Source organism: Cetorhinus maximus, chromosome 4 (genome assembly GCF_964194155.1).
Source record: "Cetorhinus maximus chromosome 4, sCetMax3.hap1.1, whole genome shotgun sequence".
NCBI lineage: Eukaryota > Metazoa > Chordata > Chondrichthyes > Lamniformes > Cetorhinidae > Cetorhinus > Cetorhinus maximus.
The window spans coordinates 174,066,801-174,090,116 of record NC_135882.1 but is presented as its reverse complement, the minus strand read 5'-3'; the positions used below and the strand labels follow the sequence as shown (position 1 = coordinate 174,090,116).

The following is a 23,316-nucleotide window of genomic DNA, read 5'->3' as shown; positions in this document are numbered from 1 at the left end:
AGATCCTTCTCAAAGGCCTGCAAATGCGCTCAGTTAGAGGAAATTTACCATGATGAATAATTAAATTTGTGGGAAGGACAGTGCTTTTAAAAAGAGAAGCAACCTCAAAAAAAAAAACCAATAAATACAAACTGAAATAACAACTCTAAATCTGAGTTTGACACATTTTTCACAAGCCAAGGGTGCTATTTGATACGAAGTCAAGGCGGGTGGATCGAGTTGAGATATGGATCAACCATGATCTCATTGAGTAGTGGAACAGTCTTGGGTGGCTAAACAATGTCCTCCTATTTCAACACTGCTATATTGCTGGCAAAATTGTATTTCACAAGCTTCGCATAGGCACTAAGCAAGGGCATGTCAGAACCCAAGTTGAGATCACTGACGTCCCATTATGAAACCAGGGAGCAGTACTCTGAGTTTACAATCCTAGACTGACATTGTAGTCCAGAAGGCAGTGCAAGTGGATTTTGGTCCAGGTCATTTAATCTCCATTAAGTCTCTCAACAATTTTGTGCTTTTTTTTTTAAAAAAAAAAGAGGCATCGTTAGATTGGAATGTGACGAATAGAGGTTAAGTAGCTTGTTTTGTGGTTAATTATAAGATAGTGTGCTTGTATTGCATGGGTACAGTCATCCAGAGGCCTGGATTAATGACCCAGGAACATGAGTTCAAATCCCGCCATGGCAGCTCAGGGGATTTAAATTCAATTAATTTTTAAAAATGAAGAATAAAAATCTAATCTCAGGAATGGTGACTGTGACAAGTACTGGATTGTTGTGGAAACCCATCCAGTTTATTAATGTTTTTATGGAACGGAAATGTGCTGTCTTTACCTGGTTTGGTCTGTATGTGACTCTGGACCCACAGCAATGTGCTTGACTCTGAAATGCCCTTGAGGGCAATGATCAATAAATGCTGGCCTTGCTAGCGACTGCCACACCCCAAGAATGAGTTGGGGGAAAAAAAAATTCACTGCCAAATTAATTTAAGCAACCTATATTCGATAAGAGCAGCATTTCACAGCTTGACTCACTCGCTGTTAACCCTGTTCCTGTAGGATGATGACCGATACAGCCTGTTGAACGATACCCGGTCACAGCTGAAGTTTTTCGAGCAGTTGGATCGGCTGGAGAAGCAGCGGAAAGATGAAGATGAAAGAGAAACGCTGCTGAGATTAGCAAAGGTAAGGATAGCTTTTAGTTGATCTAGATACTGACGGGCTTCATTGACTTGCTGTGCCGTGGTGTACCTGTACTCCTGACTCTGCTTTGCGGTCAATTTGTCTGTCTTGAACAAGGCTCCTCTAAGATAGGCGGATGCACAGGCACCAGCAACCTGGGCTGTCTTGCACTTTGAAGTTGAGAGGCCTGTTAGTTTCCTTGGGATAAATTAACGTTAGCAGTGACCTTTCAAAATGTAAACTGCTCAATGGACAAGCTGCACTTCTGCTCAAAGGAGCCCAATGCAAAGAACGTTTAAGAGGAACGTTTGAGTTGGATTTTTGTCCACCGCCTCGTTTACTGAAATTACATTTTGACCGGACAACATTTGTTAATGTTAGGTGCTCCCTTGATTACAAAAGGGAATAAGTGTTGCATAAACAGTTGCAATAGGGACACTGCAGTGTTTTAAGGTCAAATACCTGCCGGCCAGCCAGCTAGGCTGAAGCCCAAAGATGGCGAAAGGTATACCTGACCAGAAAGCCATCATCTTGGGGTGGTTAAGCTCGCAAATGCTTAAAGCAGAAGTAAAAAGTGCCGGTTGGGAGGCCAATGGCAAAAGTTGAACAATGAAAGTGAAGACGAAAATAGGAAAATGGTGCGAGGAGGGATAATGTGACAGTAATTGCCAGAAAAATCCACCATTTTGGAAGTTACGACATTTAACCTTTGAAAATTTAGTATTGTGGGTTCCTGTCTGTGGAAAATTGCTTTTGACCCCTCTCATAAATTTTTTTCTTTGTTCAAGGGTTGCGGGCATCGCTGGCTTGGCCAGCATTTATTTCCCATCCCGCGTAGCCCTTGAGAAGGTGGTGATGAGTTGCCTTCCTGAACCGCTGCAGTCCATGTGGTGTCAGTACACCCACAGTGTTGTTAGGTAGGGAGTTCCACGATCTTGACCCAGTCACAGTGAAGGAACTGTGATATATTTCCAAGTCAGCATGGTGAGTGACTTGGAGGGGAACTTGCAGGTGATGGTGTTTCTGTGTTGGCCAAGGTGGCTCTGGAAAGTGGCAGTGGGCCCATTTTGGTTCAGTGGTGCAGTGTCATTATCTTGCATTCCATATAAATGGAGTGCAGACGTACAACTGAAGAGAGTATTGATTAATGGATGTTTCTTGGGCTGGAGGAAGGTTTGTACTAGAGTTCCCCAGGGGTCGGTATTGGGACCCTGCTTTTCATGATATATGTTAATGACCTAGACCTTGGTGTACAGGGAGCAATTTCAAAATTTGTAGACAATACAAAAACTTTCCTTTATTCATTCACGGGATGTGGGTGTCGCTGGCTGGGCCAGCACTTGTTGCCCATCCCTATTTGCCCTTGAGAAGGTGGTGGTGAGCTGCCTCTTTGAACTGCTGCAGTCCATGTGGTGTAGGCACACCTACAGTGCTATTAGGGAGGGAGTTCCAGGATTTTGACCCAGCGACAGTGAAGGAATGGCGATATATTTCCAAATCAGGATGGTGAGTTGCTTGGAAGGAACTTGCAGGTGGTGGTGTTCCCATGTGTCTGCTGCCCTTGTCCTCCGAGGTAGTAGGTTTGGAAAGTGCTGTCTCAGGAGGTTTGGTGAATTCCTGCAGTGCATCTTGGAGATGGTACACACTGCTGCCACTGTGTGTTGGTGGTGGAGGGAGTGGATGTGGTGCCAGTCAAGGGGTCTGCTTTGCCCTGTCAAGCCTCTTAAGTGTTGTTGGATCTGCACTCATTCAGGCAAGTGCAGAGTATTCCATTGTACCCCTGACTTGTGCCTTGTTGATGGCGGACAGGCTTTGGGGAGTTAGGTGAGTTACTTGCCACAAGATTCCCAGCCTCTAACCTGCTCTTGTAGGAACAGTATTTATATGGCTAGCCCAGTTCAGTTTCTGGACAATGTTGCAAGCCCGAGAGAAGGAATAAAAGAAAACTTAACTCTTTAAAAACAAAGTTCGGGCCCTCTGAGACTGGGAACTGCAGTTCCAAGTAGGCCTGCGTGGTTTCTGCGAGTGCGCCGGCGCTAGAATGGCCGCACATGCGCAGATAGTTCTTTTTTACGATCTTCTGGTTCTGTGCATGTGCCGGCCTGAAAATGGCCGCATGTGCACAGTTGGGTAGGTTCATGTCTTCAGGCTTGTAGACGGCCCTGTACACGGGCGCAGTTTGTTTTTTTTTCATTTGTTTTTATTTAATGCTAACACTGTGCAGAAGAGGGAACGAAAGCAAAAGTGAGACAGGACAAAAAGATCAGATGACTGGAAAGAATAACGCCATTACACAGAGAGACACAGAAGAAGTTGGGCATGTGGGAGCTACAGAGGGCAGAGTTTCCAGAAGGAAAGAGGAAAGTCCCAGAAACCAGGGATAGGGACAGAAGAAAGTTCCAGCAAGATGGCTAAGGCAAGGAACTAGTCTTGTTCATTGAAGTTCAAGTAAGGAGCAGAGGAAAAGGCTCCAAATTAAAGGCACAAAGCTGCAGGGAGCAGATTCAAGGCAGAGTGGGCTTGCAAAAGGCCAGAATATCAGAGGAGACAGCCAAAGGTTGGTGATTCCTTACTGCAGGCCTGTGAAGCAGATGTGTTCTGTTGGCAGGGCTGAGTCTCAGAGTGCATGGAAGCTGAATGCATGTGGTGATGCAGGGGAGAGGAGCATCAAATGGCCCATGGTGCCTCACGGTTGTCCTGTTGGAAATATATTGCTAGACCTGTTGGAACTATATCCCGTTCAGCATGGTGGTAATGCCATGTAACACGATGGAGGGTATCCTCAATGTGAAGGCAGGACTATGCAGTGGTCACTCCTATCGATACTGTCTGTGGCAGGTAGCTGGTGAGGATGAGGTCAACAATGTTGTTCCCTCTTGTTCCCTCACCACCTGCCGCAGACCAAGTCCAGCAGCTATGTTCTTTAGGACTCGGCCAGCTCGGTCAGTAGTGGTGCTATTGAGCCACTCTTGGTGATGGACATTGAAGTCGCCCACCCAGAGTACATTCTGCACCCTTGTTGAACACTTGGAGGAAGCACCATGCAGTATTGATTCATCAGCTGAGGGGGAGTGGTACAAAACTTGGGAGCATTGTAAACTATGGGGAGGATGGCGTAGTACTTCAGAAGAGCATAGACAAGTTGGAATGGGAGGGCAGGTTGCAAATGAAGTTCAATACGGAGAAATATGAGGTGATATATTTTGTTGGGAAGAACGGGGAGAAACGATATAAAATGAGTACAACCCTAAAGGGGGTGCATGGAGCAGTGGGACCTGAGTGTATATGTCCATAAGTCATTGAAGGTGGCAGGACAGTTTGAGGGAGCAGTTAATAAAACATACGGTATCCTATGCTTTATTAATAGGGGCATATAGAATACAAGAGCAAGGAGGTTATGTTGAGCTTGTATAAGACATTAGTTAGACTTCAGTTGGAGTATAGTGTATAGTTCTGCATTTTTGGAAGGATGTGAAGGCATTGGAGAGAACACAGAAGAGGTTTGAGAATGGTTCCAGGGATGAGGAGCTTCAGTTATGAAGACAGATTGGAGAAATTCAGACTTCGTTTCTCTAAGAAATAAAGGTCCAGAGGAAATTTGATAGAGGTATTCAAAATCATTTGATTGAGGGATCAGGACATAGTAGATAGGGAAAAACTGTTTGCATTGGTGGTAGGATCAAGAACCAGAGGGCACAGATTTAAAATAATTGGTAGAAGAAACAAAAACGATATGAGAAAAAAACTTTCTCTCTCAGCGAGTGTTTAGGGTCTGGAATGCACTGCCTGAGATCATAATGGAGGCAGGTTCAATTGAAACATTCATAAGGGACTCAGACTGTTATTTGAAAAGAAACAATGTGCAGGGTTATGAGGAGAGGGCAGAAGAATGACCTTTTCACGTGCCATTCAGAGAGCTGGTGTGGACACGGTCCGAATGGCTGCTTCCTGCGCTGTAACAATTCTGACATCTGTACCAGTTGTGCTGTAACAGTGCCGCACATTTGCTCTGTGAGTTAACTGTATAGCAGGAATTATGCGCACCTGGGGAGGGAGCAAACAGTCCTTTGAGCGCTGATCAAAGTCTCTCTTTTTTAAAAAATGTCATATCAGCTTAGTAAGTTGAGTTGCTTTTCGATTACCACTTGGACTTCTTTTGCCAGGACTGCAGGGCAAATTGTGTAGGACAGCTGTACAAATGCCACAACACTCACCTTCACCTCCTTCCTAGAAAAGTGCAAGAGCTGTCCTGCACAATAATGTGGAGCTAAATGGATCTTCAACTCAATCTCGAGCTTTGAAATTCACTTCACATCCTGAGTCCAGTTTAAAGAGGCAGAGGGCATGGCTGAAATACTGAATGAGTACTTTGCATCTGCCTTGATCAAGGATGAAGATGCAGCTTCCAAATTCATAGTGAAAGAGAAGGGAGTTGAGACGGGGGTGGGCTAAAAATTGATTAACATATTAGATGGGCTGGCTGTATTTAACGTTGATAAGTCACTAGGACTTGACGATATGCATCTGAGGATATTGAGGAAAGTAAAAGTGGTAATTACAGAAGCACTGGCAATAATCATCCGATCCTCTTTAGATATAGAGGTGGTCCCAGAGAACTGGAGAATTGTAAATTGTTCAAGCAAGGGTGTAAAGATAAGTCGAGCAACTCTCGACCAGTTGGTTTAAACATGGCGGTGGGGAAGCTTTTAGAAACTATAATCTGGGACAAAATTATAGTCACTCGGATAAATATAGATTTAGCTAAGGAAAGCAAACACAGGCTGGGATTTTCCGGCCCCATTGTGGGCAGGACCCGCCACATGCGAGGCGGCGCCCCAGCCAGAAGTCCATCGACTTGCAGCGGGACCAGAAGATCCCGGTGGCGGACGGGTGGATGCAGAAAACCCCGCCCACGGATTTGTGACAGGCAAATTGCTTTTAACTAGTTTTTTGAGGCAACAAAGAGGATTGATGAGGTTCATGAGGTTGATGTGATGCACATGGATTTCAAAAGACATTTGGTAAAAAATCTACCGCTCTTTCAGCCTCACACAGGCTTCAACCTCTCATCGTGCAAACAATGCTGCATGTGATGGGACATTTAGAAATGCTCTGCTCTTAAGGTGAGAAGTTTTTTTCTGGAGTCATTTTTTAAATAGCCAAACCAAGCTAAAGGGAAGCGGTGGCCTAGTGATATTGTCACTGGACTAGTACTCCAGATACACAGGGTAATGTACCATCGGCAGATGGTGAAATTTGAATTCAAAAATCTTGGAATTAAAAGTCTGATGATGACGACCATGAAACCATTGTTGATTGTCGTAAAAACACACCTGGGAAGGAAATCTGCCACCCTTACCTGGTCAGGTCTACATGTGAGTCCAGACCCACGACAATGTGGTTGACTCTTAAATGCCCCCTGGAATGGCCTAGCAAGCCGCACACCTAGGGATGCCCACATCCCATGAATGAATAAAAAAACACACCTGAAAATTAAGCAATCACCGAAGAGTATAATAACAGGTAGGCCATATAGCTCCTCATGCCTGCTCTGGCACTCTCCCTCATCTCCACCTTGCTCCGCTATGCCCTAATACTTCAGATTCCTTAGCTGACGACAGAGGAAAATGGCAGCATCACCACCTGTGGAATGGTGTGCACCACCCTGACGCTCAGTGGCTACAGCCACTTGGCAACGGGCACCAACGCAGAACAACAGCCCACAACAAGACCTGAGAGCCATCTCACATGTGGAACTTGGAGCAGAAACCGGCCTCTCGTGGAGTTGGTCTCTTCAGCCATCAGCAAAAGTGCGCCCCACACCCGACGGCTTTCATTTGCTGCATGTTCATCTATGCACCTGGAGGCATGCCGAGAACAAAAAAAACCCTACCAGCCCCTGTGGTGAAGCGACTCAACCATGGAGCGTCCACAGCTCACTGCGGTAGCAAACGCCAAAGAAATTTCTCCTCTTGTACGACCTAAATGGCTGGCCCCTTTTCATGAGACCAGTTCTTTACTCTCCAGTCAGCTTGCCCAAAAGGGATGCGTTTTGTTTCGAGGCCAAGGCATGCAGTGATTGATTTTGCTAAAACTGTTGCTTCAAAAGGTAATAGGCATGGGAACGTGGGTGACCAACCACTTCTTTTAAATATGTTTACTTTTGCAGCTTTAATGACTAGAGTTAGGAATCTAATTTTAGATGGGCCTTATTTCTACATTTTTTTTTTGTGCCTGTTCTTTATCCCCAAATGCGGTGTGTGAAAGAGACAGGTTGGGACTTTGCTGTTCATAAAAATTTCCTCGCAGCTCTCATTAAATTTAAGAAAACATGTGCTTAATTTGTGTTTTGTGCCGTACAGCCATTCCCTATTCTGATGTGCAGCCTGCTCCGTCCGGATAGTGTCCCGTCCAGATAGTGTCCTGGCCTAGTTTGCCAGACCTTAAGTCGGAGAGTCCCATGGGCTCTGTGGCTTATTACAGGCTCCTGCTCGCTGCTGCAATGCTGGAACTTCATTGTCTTTGCTCAGTCTGAATCAGAAATGCATCTGTAGTTTTTCTCCCTCTTCACCCTTGAGGCTTTCTGTCTGGTGGGTACAAAGCGATTCAATTAGTTTTGAATAAAAATAACTGCAGAGTAACTTGGAAGAGCTACTGTCACTAGTCTTTTTAGAATTCTGCTGCAAAGAGCTCCTCATTAAATTCTCCCATTTCTTTTTGAATGTTTCTCTTTCTGGCTTTCAAACAAAAAAAAATACAATTGTTTTTTATGTAAAGGGTATGTGCTGAAGGCTACCAAGAGCTGGTTAGAACTGGTGTGGGGGAGTATAACCCAGCACACTGAGCAACCTGAGTAACACCAGTGGAGGGAGACAAATGGACCAGTTTCTCTAAGTGTACACTTGCCACAAAACCTTGGGAGCAGCCATTGGAAACTCCAAACAGATTTCTCCACTACCATCCATTCGTTGACTTCAGTTATCCCCAGGAGTGGCAGTTATTCCAGGTGGCTGCCTTTTGTATCTAATCAGGGGCTAATAAGAGTGAGGATCTACAAGTAATATTAGCAGAGAAAACGTAATTGAGAAACCAATGAGACTAAAAGTGGACAAACCCCCCCCCCCGGCCCCAGGAGCTGATGGACTATGCCCTCGGATTGTAAAAAAGGCAGCTGATAGGGAGACAGTGGGGTAGTGGTATTGTCGCTGGACTAGTAATCCAGAGACCCAGGGTAATGCTCTGGGGAACCCGGGTTTGAATCCCACCACGGCAGATGGTGGAACTTGAATTCAATAAAAATCTGGAATTAAAAGTCTAATGATGACCCTGAAACCATTATTAATTGTCACAAAAAACGATCTGGTTCATTAATTTCCATAGAGCTTGACTGTTAACTGTTGACTCTTAACTCTTATCCTCAAATGGCCTAGCAAGAAACTCAGTTGTATCAATCCACTAAAAAGCCTAAAAGGAATGGACCGGCATCAACCTAAGCACCAGAAACAGCAGTGGCAAACCCAGCCCCTCCCAACCCTGCAAAGTCCTCATCTGGGGGCTAGTACCAAAATTGGGAGAGCTGTCTCACCGACTAGCCAAACAACAGCCTGACAGTCATACTCACGGAGGCGTACCTTCTAGACAATGTTCCAGGCACCGCTATCGCTGGGAGGACAGACCCAGCAAAGGTGCCAGCACACTGGTGTACAGTCAGGAGGGAGTTGCCCTGGGAGTCCTCCACATAGATTCTGGAGTCTATGATGCCTCGTGACATCAGGAACCATGTACTGCCCTCCCCCACCAATGAATCAGTGCTCTTCCATGTTGAACATCATTTGGAGAAAGCACTTGAGGGAGCCAAGGCATAGCATGTACTCTGGGTGGGGGACTTCAATGTCCATCACCAAGAGTGGCTCAGTAGCACCACTATAGACCAAGCTGGCCGAATCCTAAAGGACATAGCTGCTAGACTGGGTCTGCGGCAGGTGGTGAGGGAACCAACAAGAGGGAAAAACATACTTGATCTCATTCTCACCAACCTATCTGCCGCAGATGCATCTGTCCATGACCGTATCGATAGGAGTGACCACCGTACAGTTGCAGATTTGAGCTCCAGAACTTTACGTGCCCTGAGCCAAGCTGTTCCAGTGCAGCTATAACACTAGCATCTACTCAGCAATGTGGACAATTGCCCAGGTATGCCCTGTATACAAAAAGCAGGACAAATCTAATCCAGCCAATTACCGCCCCATCAGTCTACTCTCGATCATCAGTAAAGTAATGGAAGGGGCCATCGACAGTGCTATCAAGCGACACTTGCTTAGCAATAACCTGGTCACTGACTGCCAGCTTGGGTTCCGCCAGGGTCACTCAGCTCCTGACCTCAATACAGCCTTGGTTCAAAGATGGACAAAAGAGGTGAGGTGAGAGTGACTGTCCATGACATCAAGGCAGCATTTGACCGAGTGTGGCATCAAGGAGCCCGAGCAAAACTGGAGTCAATAGGAATTGGGTGACGGGGTTGGGGTTGCGGGGAACGCTCCGCTGGTTGGAACCATACGTAGCAGAAAGGAAGATGGTTGTGGTTGTTGGAAGTCAATTATCTGAGTTCCAGGACATCACTGCAGGTGTTCCTCAGGGTAGCGTCCTAGGCCCAACCATCTCCAGCAGCTTCATCAATGACCGACCTTCCATCATGAGGTCAGATGTAGGGATGTTCGCTGATGATTGCACAATGTTCAGCACCATTCGTGACTCCTCAGATACTGAAGCAATCCATGTCCAAATGCAGCAAGACCTGGATGTTATCCAGGCTTGGGCTAAGTGGCGAGTAACATTCAGGCCACACAAGTGTCAGGCAATGACCATATCCAACAAGAGAGAATCTAACCATCGCCCCTTAACATTCAAGGACATTACCATTGCTGAATCCCCTACTATCAACATCCTGGGGGGTTACCATTGAGTAGAAACTGAACTGGACTAGCCATATAAATACTGTGTCTACAAGAGCAGGTCAGAGGCTCAGAATCCGATGGTGAGTAACTCACCAACTGACTCCCCAAAGCGTGTCCACCATCTACAAGGCACAAGTCAGGAGTGTGATGGAATGCTCTCCACTTGCCTGGATGAGTGCAGCTCCCACAACACTCAAGAAGCTTGACACCATCCAGGACAAAGCAGCCTGCTTGATTGGCACTCCATCCAAAAACATTCACTCCCTCCACCACTGATGCACAGTGATATCAGTGTGTACCATCTCCAAGGTGCACTGCAGGAGCGCACCCAGGCTCCTTCGACAGCACCTTCAAAACCCACAACCGCTACCATCTGGAAGGACAAGGGCACCAGACACATGGGAACACCACCACCTGGAATTTCCCCTCCAAGCTACTCACCATCCTGACTTGGAAATGTATCACTGTTCCTTCACTGTCACTGGGTCAAAATCCTGGAACACCCTCCCTAACAGCACTGTGGGTGTATCTATACCGCATAGACTGCAGCGGCTCAAGAAGGCAGCTCACCACCACCTTCTCGAGGGCAATTAGTGATGGACAATAAATGCTGGCCTATTCAGCGATGCCCACATCCCATGAATTAATTTTTTAAGAAGCTGCAGAGATAGTGGATGTACTGATTGTGGTTTTCCGAAATTCCCAAGATTCTAGAACAGTCCCAGCGGATTGGACGTTAGCAAATGTAAAACTGCTGTTCGAGAAAGGAGGGAGAGAGAAAACCGGGAACGATAGGCCAGTCAGCCTGACATTAGCATTTAACAGTCTCAGTGGAAAACTTCCTATACACTTTTCCCATCTTTTGCGCTTATACCCAGCAACATTCACAAGATTGTGGGCCAGTTTGTAAAGTTCCTCTACACCATAGAAGGAGCCCATTCGGCCCCTGATGCCTGTGCGAGTTCTCCGAAAGAGAGATCCAATTAATGTCAATCCCACGAACACTAACAGTGCAGTAGTTCACCGTTTATACTTCCGCGCTTGGTTGCTCTCCTGGTCTAGAGAGAACATTTTGAGTATTGCTGGGTATGTAATGGGCAATATTTCTGATTTGTTTCCTATAGTGCTTTGGTAATAGTCACCACAGCTTGAGATAATATCAAGCAGTCTAATGGTCGTACTAGGTAATGTTACTGCGCACAGTACAACTTGCATCTTTCCTTTAAAATGAAGGATTTCAGGATCTTGTGTCTGGAATGAACCAAAGGTTCCAACTGGGACACCAGAACCAAAATGTGGTTAATGTTTCAAGTCCAGTATGACTCTTCTTTGGAACCACTTCTGAGTTCTGAAGAAGAGTCATATTGGATTCAACGTTAACTCTGTTTCCCTCTCCATAGATGCTGTCAGACCTGCTGAGTTTTTCAGCACTTTTTGTTTTTATTTGATTTCCAGCATCTGCAGTATTTTGCTTTTAGTTCCAAAGTAATTGTCTAATTGTATGGGTCAGCTCCAGCTCAGTGGGTAGTTCTCTCAACTCTCCAGCCGTAAGCTTGTGGGCTCAAGTTCCACTTCAGAGACTTAAGCCCAACGTCTAACCTGGCACTCTACTGTGCTGGAGGACTTGTACTGTCGGAGGTGTTGCCTTTTGGATGAGATTGAGCTAAGGCCCTGCCTGCCCTGTCAGGTGGATGCTAAATATTCTGCAGCACTAGTGAAGAGCAGGGGAGGTCTTCCCAGTGCCCTGGCCAATATTTATCCCTCGATAAACATCACTACAACAAACTATTTGGCCATTATCTCAGTACTGTTAGTGAAGCCTTATGCACAAATTGGCTGCTGTGTTTCCTACATTACAACAGTGACTAGATTTCAATAGTACTTCATTAGCTGTAAAGTGATTTGGGATCTCCTGCTGTTGTGGTAAATGTTATACATGTTTAAAATGCATGTCCTTCGGATAAGAAAGCCTATACACGAAAACCCTTTAAAAATATGTTTCCCACTTCTCTTTGGAACACACTTTACCCCATAAGACCAAGCAATCTGAGAATATCCTTTCCCATATTTATCTTCTCTAATGGAATTCCATAAAGGATGGATATAATGTGATTATAGCAGAACAGTGTAGATCGAGCTCATTAAGATAAAGGTAGCTCGCTACCAACTGAAGTAGTTGAGGTGAGTAGCATAGATTTATTTGTGGGAAAGCAAGATAAACTCATAAGGGAGAAAGGAATAAAAACAGAAAATGCTGGAAATGCTCAGGTCCCGCAGCATCTGTGGAGAGAGAGAGTTGGTGTTTCAGGTCAGGGCCGAAACTGGAAAAAGGTACCGTTGATGGGTTGGGATGAGGTGGTGTGTGAGGATGCTGATGGGGAGCATAAACACCTGGCGTGGGCCAGTTGGGCCACTGGACCTAGCTCTGTGCTGTTAACATTTAGTGTATCAAGGTAAGTTCTGAATTACACCTTCAAAAATTATGTGGGCACGAAACACAACACACAAATAGAAGCAGGCATAGACCACATGACCCACTGAGCCTGCTCTGCCATTCAAGATCATCATGGCTGACCTTGGGCTTCAACTCCACTTTGCCACCCCCTCACCATCTGCCTTGTTTCCCCAGAGGTGGAATTGAAACTCGGGCTTTGTGGTGCAGTCCCTTGTGGTCCCTACCTCTGAGCTCGAAGCCCTGGGTTTGAGTCCCACCCTAGGACTTGATGACCAAGGGAGGTGCATTCATTACATAGCCAAACAAGTTGAGTATCAACCTGCAAACCCTCCCAACATTTGCCAGTGACAGGCAGCAAGAGCGGGAGAGATTCCTGGTCAGGCATGTGTTGGAATGAAAATTAGAGCCTCTACCATCACTATCCATAACTCTCAACTTTACATGTGTGTTGTAGTCTGTTACCACAGCAACTGCGACTCTGGGGAACTGTTGGCTGGACAGCTGGTGTGGATCAGATTGGTGCCAACAGCATGGGATTTGATCCTCGTTCTAGCTGGACCTGCCGTCGGGCAGAGGACTCGAAAATACTCGAACAACCGTGTGTCAAAATGGAGCAGGTGTAATTACTGCTGCTCAGCTTTTCCTCACATTGAATACATACACTAAACTTCCCTTTTGGCACTTGTAGGGGGATGGGGGAATAGCCCCTTGTTTATGGTGCAGGAGATTTAATTTTAACTCTTAAAATTATTTTGTTTGGAGAGTGCAAAATGATATAGGTAAGTTTTAAAAGAAAGAAATGATTGTAATAAAGGGAGGTTGAAGGGTAGTAAGATGATCTGCATTGTGAAATAGTGGAATCACAGAATCGTGGGGCGGTGCAGTACAGATGTCGGCCATTTAGCCAGTTGTGTCTGTGTTGGCTCTTTGAAAGAACTACCCACTTGAGTCCGGCACCAAACACATTTCCCCCCTATGTTGGCGCTCTCTATAGGGAAGGAAAATTGGAGGGAGTCATAAGCTGGTTGCTCTTGTAGTTTGTTGAAGAGTAGAAATGTGTTGAAGGGCAGCAATGCAGTAACTGGGTAGTTATAATAATGTCAGTATAACCCAAAGGCAGTAAAGTTCAGATCTTGCCATGGCAAATGTGAAGCTGAATCCAATAAATCTGCCCATTTGTGGACCAATTCAAGTAAATGACCAGGAAGTTGCTGTTTTGTTATCAAGAAGCCAACTAGTTCACTGTGTCCCATCTCCATCAGGCCAGGTTCTGGCAAATCCACATTATCTATCTGGTTGACTCTCAATGGCCTTGTGACAATTCTGGACAGTCAATAAATACTCCCTGTAATGACAGAGACTGGGTGCTAGTTACCTGCTCTCCGAAAAGAAAAGATCTTGCGACTTTCACGATCTCAGCATCTAAAGCACTTTGCAGCCAAGTAAGTATTATTTTAAGTGTAATTGCTGTTGTAATGCAAGAAACCTGACAGCCAATTTGCACACAGCAAGATCCCAAAAACAGCAATGTGACCATAGCCAGATCATTTTTTTTTGATTGAGGGATAAATTGAACAAGGATAATTCCCCTGCTCCTCTTTGGAAATAATGACCATGGGATCTTTTACATTCCCCCTAAGAATAAATGGGGCCTCCTATTTAATATCTCATTCGAAATATTTCATCCATACAATAGTGTAGCATTCCCTCAATAGGTACATGCCCTCTGAGCCCAGTTGAGGTAAAGATATTGTGTAACACTGCCTTCGAAGGCAGAGGGGTCTCCTTTGAACAGGGAAGATATTCAGAGTGACAGAGGGGCTTTGATAAAGTAAATGAGGTGAAACCATTTTAGGTGACAGGCGGGTCAGTAACCAGAGGACACATTTAAGGTAATAGGCAAAGGAAGCAGAGGGGAGATGAGAATTTCTTTTTACATAACAAGTTATGATCTGAAAAGCATGGCCTGAAAAGTGTAGAGGAAGGAGATTCAATCATAACATTCAAAAGGAAATTCTATAAATACTTGAAGGGGAAAATCTTTCAGGGCTATGGGGAAAGAACAGGAGGAGTGGGACAAATTGGGAAGTTCTTTCAAGGAGGCAGCACAGATGCAGTGAGCTTGAAAGAATGAGAAGGTGGCCAACGATCCCACTTTCCACATAGCCTTGAAGCCCTGTATTGTGACCATTCCCAAAATGGAATTGTCCCTAATGTTATTGGAAATTATTTGTTTTAATGTGTCTTTGTGTGTCTTAATTGGATTAAAGCCAGCTAGTCTGGGTGCTTTTATGTACAGTAGTTTTGAGATGTAAAGGTAGAGGTACATTTGCATTTTGTTGAATATAGCATTCAAGAGCGGGAGTGAAATCTTGCACCTAGCTAGGAGACACCAAGCAATGTTTATAAAGTTGAGACTATGAAAGGGTTTATTTTGTTAGAGGTGGAGTTCAAAGGGCCCGATGATACAGTGAGAACTTACATTCAAAGAGAAGTGATGCGTATAACAGAGAAGGGAGTTTTTGTGTGTGCAGGGCAGAGGCATGTAACATCAAAGCAGTAGTAAGCCTACAACTTCCTGCAAAGGCACCAAAGTGAAAGGAACCTCATTTTGAATTAAGGTGAAAATGCTTTGCTTGGTATCTGGTTAAGTCTGTGGGTTGCTGTTGCCTTAATGGAGATTAGTTTGGGAATTTGTTAAAAGTTATGATCGTAGTAATTTGTAGCCATACGTATATGGTTAACTTGTGTAAATTTAATAAATGTCTCATGTAGTTGGATATAAAAACCTCTAGAGACCTGGTGGTCTTACTCCTGAATTTAAAGCTGCATCTCAAACATACCACTTGAAAATATAGGTATGATAGTTGTTTCAAGTTTCCCTCTGGGATTTTAAATAACAGCCTTTGCCAACTGCTGTGTCATAACAATATATGCACATGTGTACATACATATTGATATATGTGTATATAAGATAAGAAGCACAGTTACCAGCTAAAGGTATATTGCATCTGCAGTATTCAGCTCAGAATGTCAGGTATCCAATAATATATGGTATAAGATGAAAAGAATAGGCATTTTTGGAGTTGCTTTGCACCCAGCTATTAACTCTTTAACGGTTCCCAGCAGTGTTCAGAATTGTACCTACCTGTTTATCATGTCCAGATAGTTGCAACAATGAAGTACATATATGCTACCAAAATTATTTACTTAATTTGGCATGAAATTATCAGTTGCTTGTTGTGGAAAAGTTATCAATTGCCAGAATGTTGAAATCCAAAGATGTTTCCTTTCAATCCTGGGATCCGCTTGATGGCTTTTTTCCAATGAAATTACATTTCATGGGTTTCTTTCCTTGTCTGGAACAGATGACATTTTCTAATGAGGAATTGGTTCTAATATTTTGGGAAATGAATGGGATTGCTGGCATCCTGTTCCTGAAATTTTGTGAAAATTAAATGGGAATGTATTTATTCTTGTCATGTATCCGTAGATGTATATATTAAACTCATTGGTACAGTCAGCCTATTAACTTGGGGACCATTTTGTTTTTAATTGAAAGGATTTTGACAAATTTACCAGAGAAATCTGGTTACAAAGACTGTGCATTCAGGAAATATTAATGGGAAAGAAATATGAAGGTGACAGAGGGAGTTTGAATGTTGAAAATTTGATTTAATTTTTCATTCTACTTTTCGTGTCTTTCAATCACCACCAGAGTCGGGCCAAGCATGAAGACCCAGAACAACTTAGGTTAAAACAAAGAGCCAAAGAGGTGAGCTCAGTGTGATTTACCTCTTTTTGCTTGTTTCGTTTGTTTTCTCTGTTGCTTGTTTTTGCGAGTGGAGGGTTGTTTTTTTTCTTTTGGCAGCAGTCTCCTGGTATTTAGGTCAGGATTTGTGTAGTCGTTGCATGCCATTTTCCGTGTGGAGCCTGGGGCAAGGACAGGAACCGCTGAAGGCAAGGGCAGCACATCAAACAAGGTCATTGTGCGGAGTTGGGGCCGGGTGTTCCTTCAGTTTCTTTCTTTTTAAAAAAAAAAGTTATCTGAAGAATTCCAGCTGTACATTCGATAATTGAGAACTGAATAAAATTCTTGCATTAAAGTTCAGGATTTGTTATTTGGGAATATCACAATGGGTTACATATTTTAGGATAAATGCTCATTTTGTAAATCTGTTACTGCTTATAATTCCTCTGCTCAGAGGTGGAACTAGGATTTAGTTGTAAATGGAAAGTGCCTCTGGCTTTTAATTTTCTAAACCCAGCAGTTTTTTTTTCTGTACTGTGATGGAGCCCTTGTTTCACACAGTTCATGTTTAGCTCCAGGGTTTTTTTTTTATATTTTATAGCTAAGACTGGTTTAAGCTTTTCCTCCCAGAGGGTCCAGCACAGCAACTGTAGAAACCAACAAATAAGTTCATTTATGTCTGCTGCTTCTGCCGCCTTGCAGTAGCTCACTTTTACATTTTCCCAATATCCATTTCCTGACTCTTGTTGCCCGAGAGGAAAACCTCCACTAATTGGACCCTATTTTAATTGAGCCTTAATATTGGAGCTCACTAGTGCTCGCCCCTGGCAGTTGGGGAATGGAAGCAAATGAAAGTGCCCGATGTTCGTGCTGTGTGTGAAATTTTTCACTTGACCTACAGATTCTTTTCCCTGCTGAATAAATCATCAAGCCTGTTCGCGTTTCGTGATTAAAGATTTGACGACAGATGCTAATAAAGACAATGCTAGTGTTTGATGAAGGCTGTGGAGCTGAAGGAATTAGTTTCCATGGACACCCCCTCCCCAGTAGCCCCCCCCAGCTACTACAACAACTGTGTCTTAAACTAATACTTTTTTTTGAAGTAGCTGTTTGTGTTAACATTCTCCATGTGAAAATGGAACCTGGTGGACAGAAAGCTTTTTTCACTGATTTGTTATTCATTATCAGGACAGACTTGTCCCTTTAACCAAGGGCTGCTTGCCATACCTACCCTGCTGTTCGGGTCTCTTGCCTTTTTTTTGCTTGTGCAACCACTGCTACTTCGGAACTGTCTGGGAAGCTTTGTTCCAAAATTTATTTTGTCACTGGCTGTTAACAAGTTTCCTTCTGAATCTTATGACCCCCCAACCTGATAATTCAGCAGTCTAATGATAAACAGGAGCCGTCTGTGTGTGTGTGTCGGTCATTTGTCCTACCCACTCTGCCTTACCCCACCCCTACAAGGGAGTAGTTACCTTAGACGTGGTGGCACAGTTCACATTCAAGACTTTGCAGTTTGTTCTGTGTGGTTTGTGTTGTACCTCTGATGCAGCACGCACGACCACTTCAAATAAGCCTTCAGCGCAGTGGCAATATGCATGTAGACCTTCTGCCATGTGCCAGATTTTTGCTTGATAACTCCTAGCATGCCTAAGCTAATATTTCTAAGTGCAAAATTACTCCAAATGGCAGTGTAAATTGAATGTGAATCAGGATGTGTGTCAAGCTGTGTGCAAATTCTAAATAGCCAGGTGCTGAAGGATAGAACTGGACCCTAATCTTTACACACTTGAGGCTTTTATTTATAGAGATACACAGATTACAAGCTTGCACCTCCAAACCCAAAAACCACAGTTTCAGTCTGCTCCTATATATAGGAGCACAAGTGGATCTCCAGTTAATGCCCAGCACCTGTATACATTTAACACTTGAGTCCTTCAGGGTGGTGTTACGATGTATATTGACGGTACAAATTTGGGTGGAAGTGCTCCTGTTAAGGATTCATTCTTTCTCCAATTGTGATTCTACTTTTGACCTATAGAAATCTTGTCCACTCCGATTAGGACTTCACAAACAAGCGGCCTGGTTATGTTCCCGTTCACTTCAGTATTGTGTTCCCTTGTTCTCAAAGGGCTGATTTACTTTACGGTTGCAGTTGGAAGAGGCCCACAGCTCGGAGGTTGGATTTCCCTGTCACAGAGTGTCACCCAGTGCTGTTAATGAGAAGAGCCTGCAGGCTCAACCAAGCCTGTCATCTCATTCCCCCTCCAGAGTAACTGCATAACTATCGGGAAAGATTGCGAAGACTGGGGCTTTTTTCTCTCGTAAAGAGAGTTGGCCTAATACAGACCTTTAAAATTACGAAGGGAGCTCAGTTGAAGAAGTTTTTACTTGTCGGGGTGCCTAAATATAAGACAACCAAATAAACCAAATAGAGAAATTCAGGAAAAAACTTATTCACCCAGAGTGTGGTGAAAATGTGGCACAGAGTGAGTAGTTGAGGCGAATAGCATAGATGCATTTAAGGGGAAGCTAGGTAAGAACATAAGGAAGAAAGGAATAGCAGACATGTTGATAGGATTAGATGTGAAGTAAGATGGGAGGAGGCTTGTGTGGAGGATTAATTGACCTGTTGGGCTGAATGGCCTATTTTTGTGCTGTAAATGTTATGTAGCTTTGGAAATAAAATATGACATTGCTTTTGAACAGATGCAACAATTGGAACTTGCACAGTTGCAGCAGCGGGAAGCAAATCTCGCAGCACTGGCTGCCATCGGACCAAGAAAAAGAAAAACGCCCGACTCACCCGGTCTCAGAACGGGAAACGAGGTATTGCAATTTTTCTCCTCCCTTCTTGTCCAGACCCGCCAAGGAGTTAAGGAGGGCTTTTCCACATTTGCCCTCACCTTTCTGTCCTCGATTCTGATGCCAGTCACTGTGTTGTCGTGGGCAAGTGAGAGCTTTTTCCGTCTTGAAATTTAGTGTCAGCATTGGCTTAGTTGTAGCAGCTTGCCTCTTGAGTCTCAAAGTTCCGGGTTCGAGCTCCACCCCAGGGCTTGAGCATAGAAATCAAGACTGATACTCCAGTGCAATACTAAGGGAGTGCTGCACTGTTGGAGGTGCTGTCTTGAATATGATGTCAAACCAAGGCCCTATCTGCCTACTTGAGTGGACTTAAAAGATCCCATGGTGTCTGGAGTGGGATTTGAACCCGTAATCATCTGACTTGGAGGTGGGATTGCTAGCCACTGAGCCACTACTGCCTCTGCGAATTGCTGTACCTTAATATATTGATTTTGAAACCCTGCTCCTCCTTTGCAAGTCATGTATCCCTGGTGCTCTGCTGCTTCCAGTCCAGTTATCTGTGCCAGTTCTTTGTTGACAGTGGTCTCTTATACACAAGCTTGCCTGGCCATCAGTGTGCATGTTGGCTTGGGAGAGGATGCTGCCTTGCCACTGAATTTGGAGGATCTTGGGGGAGACTTTCTAGCTGTGTATAAGATTATGGCAGGTTTAGGGTAAGGTAGAGAAAGAAAAGCTGTTCCCATTAGCTGCTGGTACAAGGGCTAGGGGACACAGATTTAAGATTTTGGACAAAAGATACAGGGGGCTATGTGAGAGAGGACTTTTTTTACACAACAAGTGGTAATGATCTGGGAGGCAGGGGCTAGGAGGATGGTGGAAGCCGAGATGATCAATGATTTTGAAAGGAAATTGAATGGGCACTTAAAGGAAATAAACTTGCAGGACTATGGGGTGGGGGTGTGACGGCAGGGATGGGACTGAATGGATTGCTCCACAGAGAGCCTGCATGGACACAATAGGCAGAATGGCCTCCTGTGTTTAATGACTCTATGACTTGAACTCCTTGATGGTTGAAGGACCTTTCTTAAAATCCTTGAATTTGCCACATCTCTCCCCATCTTTAGAAGCCTCAAGGCTTATCACTTTGCCTCTCCTGACACTTCTAATGTTCCCGTTAGCTATATATTCCCCCTCCCCCTCCATTCCTTCTGGAGCGCAGTTGGGACACTTTGCTACATTAATGATGCTTTAGAAGGGTATGGTACACCCTACCAACTCCTACCACTTCCCCCGGCTGAAATCAGCTAACTCGGCAAAAACCAGGGATTGAACCTTTGACTTAAAAAAAAAAGTACTAACTTCTTGATTTGTAGGTCTCACTAAATGACCCTTGGCATAAATTTGCTGAGCCTAAACCGCTTCACGTGCTCAAATTGGATCAAAATCAGAGCTGTTAAACTGTTGGGCTTTGGGTGGCATTTATAAACCGCTTGATTCCTCAATTCCAGTGTTGTAACGTTCTCAGGATGGAGAAGAATAATCCTTTTTTGAAATAAGAATGACAAAAAAGGCATTTCAGGAATGTTTATCTTGGATTACATTGGTTGATATTTTAAACATGTTGCAGAGATTTTTGATGTGAATATATCTGGTTGACCCCTGAATATTTTAAGTGCTTCAAAGCCAATTTTCCTTTTTTTTTTGCTGTGTCTGCTATTAGTTGAGAGAAGTGTTCCTTTCTCCTTGTGAATATTTTAACTACCCGGTGTTTGATAAACGTTATTGCTGGGCCAATCTGAAGCAGACCGATATCTCTTGAAATGGCACAGTGAAACCCTGAAGAATATTTTAAATTTGGTCTAAAAACAATTGATCCTTAAATGAGATTTGAAGGATGAACATGTAGGGATGAAGAGAAGCTGCATACGCACGATAGCAATCTTTTTCATTTTCTGCCGCCTTTGTTCCTTCTAATTTCTTTTTAAAGTCGGTGGTCCATTTCACATTCCGCGATTTCTAATTTATTTCCTTTGCACGGCATTTTTCTAAAAATAACTAAATAATTCTATTGTGTTCCTTTTTTAGACTTGCCTTGGTGCTCGCATTGCCGTTGTATTTTTGTGAAAGTTTGACCTGATTTTTGTTTTAAGATGATATTTAATGCCTTTGGTTCCTTACTTGCTGAAGTTACTTAAATATCCACTGAGCTGAATTTTGATTTAAATTCACCATGTGGACTGCGGTATATTTAGTGCCAGCCTCATCTCTGCATTAAGCTTGGAACAGAAGAAGGCCATTCAGCCTGTTCTTCCACCGACCAAAGACATTCGTCCCATCAGGGATAGTACCCAATTTAATGGCAGTTTCCCCTTGGTTCCAGAAGTAGCTGGTAATCAGCCTCCTTCCCTCGGTGCTTTCAAGTAAGCAGGAGACAGTTGAGGGTACAGAAAGGGTACTCAATAGAAGTGGTGATGAAGAGGAGCTGGGTGTCATCCCTGAAAATTAACATGCTTTTGGAGGATGCCACCAAGGGACAGAATGTAGATGAGAAATAGCACGGGGGCCAAGGATAGATCCTTGGGGGCACAGCAGAGGTAACGGCGCAGGAGCAGGAAGAGAAGCCATCGCAAGTGATATTCTGGCTACGATTAGATAGATAGAGTGGAACCACACTGAGAGCAGACCTACCCAGCTTGTCAACATTGGAGGGGGTAGGGGAAGGCGTTGGAGGAGGCTGATATGTTCAACTATGTCAAAGGCTGCAGACAGGGTGCGAAAATGAGGATAGGTTTGCCTTTGCCACTGCCACACAGGATGTTGTTTATCCATACACACAAGTCTCAGCTGTTTTTAAAGAAAAAAATGGGAATGTGTAATGTCCCAAAACTGACACTGATGGAACAGCATCACTGCAAACCACCTCCAGGTCTGAAAATCCATGCAACCCGTCCCCTTTTTATGCTGTTTCTGATATTCCTAGAGGTTTTATTGCACGACCCTCCAGCTGCCTGACCTAGTCACACTGCCGCCTTCCCTCTCACCCACCCCACCAACATCCTATCTCCAATATTTTTACGGCTAATAAACAAAAGCTTTCAGAAGAACATAGACAAAGAAAAACACTTTTTAACATCCAATTATTTTCTTCTGCACTGCCTGTAGCATTGCCCAGGAGATTAATATTTAATTCCTGAAGACTCCAGGCTAATTCTGGCCCATCCTGTTCACCCATCATCCCTGTGCTCGCTGACCTACATTGGCTCCGAGTTAAACAATGCCTTGATTTAAAAAAAAAATTTTTTTTTTCAAATCCCTGCAGGTCTTCACTCCTTCCCTATCTCTGTAACCTCTGCCAGCCCTACAACACTCCGATCTCTGCGCTTGTCCAATTCTGACCTCTGATTCTTGTTGCTCCACCATTGGCGGTTGTACCTTCAGCTGCCTGGGTCCTAAGCTCTGCTGTTCCCTCTTTAAACCTCATTGCCTCTCTAGCCCTCCCTCTCTCTCTCTTAAGGCACAACTTATACCTTACCTCCATGACCTAGCTAGCCACATTAGGAGATATTAGCTGTCGATTTTAGTTTGCTCCAGTCAAGGACCTTGGGACTTTTTATCAACGTTGAAAGTGCTATATAAATGCAAGTTATTGGCAGCAACCCTTTACGTTCGATGTCATCTTTAGCATGACATCCTGCGTTCATCAATTTGGGAGCTATCCTATTCCATAGGTTATTTAGTCATCTCTCTCATACATCCTTCAGTCCTGTTAGTAACCAGGTATTTGTCCAATTTTCTATTTTTTTTATTATGAAGGAGTTAATCGCTAAAGCACTAACTGCTTTTGCTGGGAGTCTGTTCCACATATCTACTGCTCTGTGGGAAAAATCTTTAGTCTTGCCTGAGGCTGACTAATTTTATATTCGTCCTCTAGTTCTGCGCTCACAGTCCAAATTAAATAACCTGCTTACATCTACATTATCTGTGCCTCTCAGCATTTAAAAGACCTAGATCAACCTTCCCCCCCCTGGTCCCTCCAGCCACCTCTTCTCCAATGAGAAGAAAAAGTTTAGTTCTGAGTCAATTCTTTATAAAGTGGAACCTCCATCTTAGAATAATTCTTATGCTTCTAACACTGAATGCATTCCAATTGGAGGGGTGGATGGTTAAT

At 44.1% G+C, this 23,316-nt stretch overlaps 1 protein-coding gene across 4 annotated transcripts in view; it reads left to right on the top strand.

Moving 5' to 3' along the window:
- The window catches only part of LOC144680043 (transcription initiation factor TFIID subunit 4-like), a 160,453-nt gene that overhangs the window by 94,745 nt on the left and 42,392 nt on the right, over positions 1-23,316 (top strand). For all 4 annotated transcript variants that reach the window (XM_078541154.1, XM_078541155.1, XM_078541153.1 and 1 more), the window contains 3 exons: positions 1,061-1,186; positions 16,311-16,367; positions 19,053-19,172. In XM_078541154.1, the coding sequence (XP_078397280.1) occupies positions 1,061-1,186; positions 16,311-16,367; positions 19,053-19,172 (303 nt within the window). The remainder of the gene's footprint in view (positions 1-1,060; positions 1,187-16,310; positions 16,368-19,052; positions 19,173-23,316) is intronic.